Source organism: Osmerus eperlanus, unplaced genomic scaffold, assembly GCF_963692335.1.
Source record: "Osmerus eperlanus unplaced genomic scaffold, fOsmEpe2.1 SCAFFOLD_261, whole genome shotgun sequence".
Classification (NCBI taxonomy): Eukaryota; Metazoa; Chordata; class Actinopteri; order Osmeriformes; family Osmeridae; genus Osmerus; species Osmerus eperlanus.
Window position 1 is genome coordinate 30001 of NW_026911457.1, and position 4289 is coordinate 34289.

A 4289-nucleotide genomic window follows, 5' to 3' on the forward strand; every position below is an offset into this window, starting at 1 on the left:
TGATAGCTGGCTGGTCTGATAGCTGGCTGGTCTGATAGCTGGCTGGTCTGATAGCTGGCTGGTCTGATAGCTGGCTGGTCTGATAGCTGCTGATCTGATAGCTGCTGATCTGATAGCTGCTGATCTGATAGCTGCTGGTCTGATAGCTGCTGGTCTGATAGCTGCTGGTCTGATAGCTGCTGGTCTGATAGCTGCTGGTCTGATAGCTGCTGGTCTGATAGCTGCTGGTCTGATAGCTGCAGGTCTGATAGCTGGCTGGTCTGATAGCTGCTGGTCTGATAGCTGCTGGCTGGCTTAGGGGGAGAAGAGAGTTTCCTGCTCTCTCTTGTTTACTTCTTTACACTCGTAACCCCATGAGAGAAATAGACAAGCCAGGAGCGTATCGACCAGAAATACACAGGCACACACACGTCTTACTGCCATTCAAGAGGGGTACGGGTGATGTTTGTTCAGCTCTTATTCAGAATGAATTAAGTCACATTCTCATCTCTCATCACCTCTCCCCCTCTAACTCCCCCACTCCCCCTGTACCCGCTCTCTCTCTCTAGCTCCACCTCTCTTCCAGCCTCCATCCCCAGCCAGTCAAGGAGGGCCAGTCAAGGAGGGCCAGTCAAGGAGGGCCAGGGTCAGTCAAGGAGGGCCAGTCAAGGAGGGCCAGTCAAGGAGGACCAGTCAAGGAGGGCCAGGGCCAGTCAAGGAGGGCCAGGGTCAGTCAAGGAGGGCCAGTCAAGGAGGGCCAGTCAAGGAGGGCCAGTCAAGGAGGGCCAGTCAAGGAGGGCCAGTCAAGGAGGGCCAGTCAAGGAGGGCCAGGGTCAGTCAAGGAGGGCCAGTCAAGGAGGGCCAGTCAAGGAGGACCAGTCAAGGAGGGCCAGTGTCAGTCAAGGAGGGCCAGTCAAGGAGGGCCAGTCAAGGAGGGCCAGTCAAGGAGGGCCAGGGTCAGTCAATGAGGGCCAGTCAAGGAGGGCCAGTCAAGGAGGACCAGTCAAGGAGGGCCAGTCAAGGAGGGCCAGTCAAGGAGGGCCAGGGTCAGTCAAGGAGGGCCAGTCAAGGAGGGCCAGTCAAGGAGGGCCAGTCAAGGAGGGCCAGTCAAGGAGGACCAGTCAAGGAGGGCCAGTCAAGGAGGGCCAGTCAAGGAGGGCCAGGGTCAGTCAAGGAGGGCCAGTCAAGGAGGGCCAGTCAAGGAGGACCAGGGTCAGTCAAGGAGGGCCAGTCAAGGAGGGCCAGTCAAGGAGGACCAGTCAAGGAGGGCCAGTCAAGGAGGGCCAGTCAAGGAGGGCCAGTCAAGGAGGGCCAATCAAGGAGGGTCAGTCAAGGAGGGCCAATCAAGGAGGGTCAGTCAAGGAGGGCCAGTCAAGGAGGGCCAGTCAAGGAGGGCCAGTCAAGGAGGGCCAGTCAAGGAGGGCCAGGGTCAGTCAAGGAGGGCCAGTCAAGGAGGGCCAGGGTCAGTCAAGGAGGGCCAGTCAAGGAGGGCCAGTCAAGGAGGGCCAGTCAAGGAGGGCCAGTCAAGGAGGGCCAGTCAAAGAGGGCCAGTCAAGGAGGACCAGTCAAGGAGGGCCAGTCAAGGAGGGTCAGTCAAGGAGGGCCAGTCAAGGAGGGCCAGTCAAGGAGGGCCAGGGCCAGTCAAGGAGGGCCAGTCAAGGAGGGTCAGTCAAGGAGGGCCAGTCAAGGAGGGTCATTCTAGTTGTATAACAAACCCCTGTGATGAGCCACACACACACACACTTATAGACACAGATTGGAGCATAGGAAGGGACCGATTGAACTCTCACCCTCTCCTTCCATCCCTACCTGTGTCTCTTTCACCCTCCCTCTCTCTCTCTCTCCACCCCTCTCTCTCTCTCCACCCCTCTCTCCCCCGCTTCCCCTCTCTCCCTCTCTTCCCTGCCTCTGCCAAAGTATCATCAGGGAGTCGAGAACCTAATCTGATGTCAACACCGCAAGAGCAGAGGCACCTTGTGTCTTATTATGTAACACGTGGCGTCCGCATAAAGTGTTCCGAAATAGGACGGCAAGTAACGGTTACGACTTCGGTTGTGGTTTGGCATTTGATAAAGCGGAGAGACACGGCAGGACGGTATAATCGTCCTTGCAAGCACGGAGAATCTGCAGTGAGCGTGCAGCTTCGCATACATTTACGTCGCAAATGAAAGGGCCCACGTGCGTTTCGATGAGTGGAAATAGGCAAACACTGGTCAGTGACTACCGTATAAGTTCTCCGTTATGAAGTGAAAGTAACCAGATCCACTATCGGTTGGTGTTCCGACAAATTGTTCATATCAACATGTTGTGTAACCGCTTCTGATGCGCGTGGGTTCGTTGCATGCAACGAAAGAATGAGTAAACGCTTGTTGTTTACGGGACGTGGTGCATGTAAAAGATGCATGCAAACCGTATGAGCGTTATTCGTCGAACAAGTCAAGTATAATAAAACTAATCTCGACCCTCTGCGGTTTAAAGACTAGTTTTAATGTATCGTGTACACGGAACGTGCGGTTAGTCGGCAGGCATAACAAAGAATATCCGCTGAAGGTTGAATGAAACAGGCCGCGTTAAAACCGATGACATAAGGCTCGCTACTAGTGGCCACATGAAATTAGCGAGGTAGCAAGATCGCTTAAAGATAAAGGATTGAGTAGGCTTACGACAGGAATATGGCTGCTTAGGTAGCTTTCTTAAGTGACTACGAAGGGCCTGCATAAACATGACGAAACAAAACGAGGTGAATCGTTGAATAGATATGGAGAATAAAAAATAAGGAGCTAGCTTCGCTTACAGTGAAAGTGTGAACGCAACGATGTAATAAACAGCTGTGATGCCTACACAACGCTCCAGAACGCGACATACGTAACAATTTGCTTGAACAATCAATTGATGCGTCAGAGATTCTACTGGCTACCCGAAGTGTCCAGTTAGATGCTATGCTAGCGTTCAACAGAGACTGGATGCTATTTCTCATGGATTCGGGTCAACGTCCGATCACCGTTAAGTTGGCCACTAAACAAACTGAAAAACCTTAATCCAATATTAAAGAGGCATACCTGGCATTGCGTCCTTTAACGCTACTCTTTTTGACAAATTACTTAAAAAAATCAAACTTATTCCAACACAGCGCGTGCTCCTCCTGACGGTACTGCTACGGCTAAATACATTAGCCTGAAACGAGCTGGTGTGATCATGTGGTCTAGAACAGGCTCGGGACAAACATCCTACAAGCTCCCCCCCTCTATCCTCCCCTCCTCCCTGCCCCCTCTATCAAAACACACACACTAACACATGCGTGGCTCTCCCCGAAGCTAGCTAACGTCCTCGCTGGGAGCTAACGGAAATAGCAGAAAGCAAAGTTTGAAACACAGAAATCTTTCTTTGTGAAATACTGAACTCGCGCTGGCTAGTTTCTCAACTAATGGTTTCACATGCTGTACGGTCGGCAGCTGTCTGGCTGTCTGGTTAGCTAACTAACTTAATCGCAAACCTTTCTTTGGGCCAAAAGTAAACAAGCTAATATGAATGCTAAGCAAGTAGCAAGTGACAGCTCGACAGTAAATAATGTCGAAAAAGCTGCCAAGAAAACTGGCACCACGCGTCAAAAGAAACAGTTTTTAAACGCAGTTGTAAAGTCCACTAGTTTTCGATGTTTAATGTGTCATATGACCGAACAGCTGTTAGCTAGTTAGCAACAATTAGCTTCTGCTCCAAAAAAAACATGAAACTCACCAACCAAGTTCAAATGACTACCGCTGAGAATCCGTGGTTAAAATACACAACAGATGCTTCGGACGTTGTTTTCTTCGTCCCCGAGAATCAGAAAGCGACAGACAAATCAACGTCGCAAATTCCACTGTTTCTGCTATGCGTTGTAAATGCGCGTCTTTGTCCGTTTTCTGCCGTTATTGTCCATAGAGAATCTGCAAAAAATCACGAATTGTGCCACAACGGCGATAGAGCCTGCAAAAAACGGATCACGTGGCCCACGGTTGTCCAGTTGTACGTCTCCAGGGATTGGCCAGGCCAGGAGTCAGTCACATGTTCCAACGTTTTCACTGGCGGAGTGAGGGACTAGACCCCCTCCCCTTAGCTCCATTCACAGACGTGGAAAACAAAGATGCCGTTATCTCACGTTATCTTGTTTATCTACCAGAGTCATGACGTCAATCGATGCGCCATAACATCAAAATGTACTCACGATTTTACCGTATAGCGTATCGTGTTTGTATACATTGTAGTGTGAGTGACTTTAATGGGTGAATACCAGTCTAGTGTTCCGTTTATGCGGTTCTATGACAGCTGAC

General features: G+C 50.9%; 1 protein-coding gene across 5 annotated transcripts in view; it reads right to left on the reverse strand.

Moving 5' to 3' along the window:
* The window catches only part of LOC134016119 (polyadenylate-binding protein-interacting protein 2B-like), a 9706-nt gene extending 5735 nt beyond the window's left edge, over positions 1 to 3971 (reverse strand). For 3 of the 5 annotated variants that reach the window (XM_062455527.1, XM_062455526.1, XM_062455525.1), the window contains exon 1: positions 3039 to 3195. In XM_062455527.1, coding sequence (XP_062311511.1) covers positions 3039 to 3045 — 7 coding nt within the window. In that variant the 5' untranslated portion in view covers positions 3046 to 3195. Of the gene's footprint in view, positions 1 to 3038; positions 3196 to 3714 lie in introns of those variants that run through there. The other 2 variants (XM_062455530.1, XM_062455528.1) reach the window with 2 other exon arrangements.
* Positions 3972 to 4289: the final 318 nt, after the last annotated feature.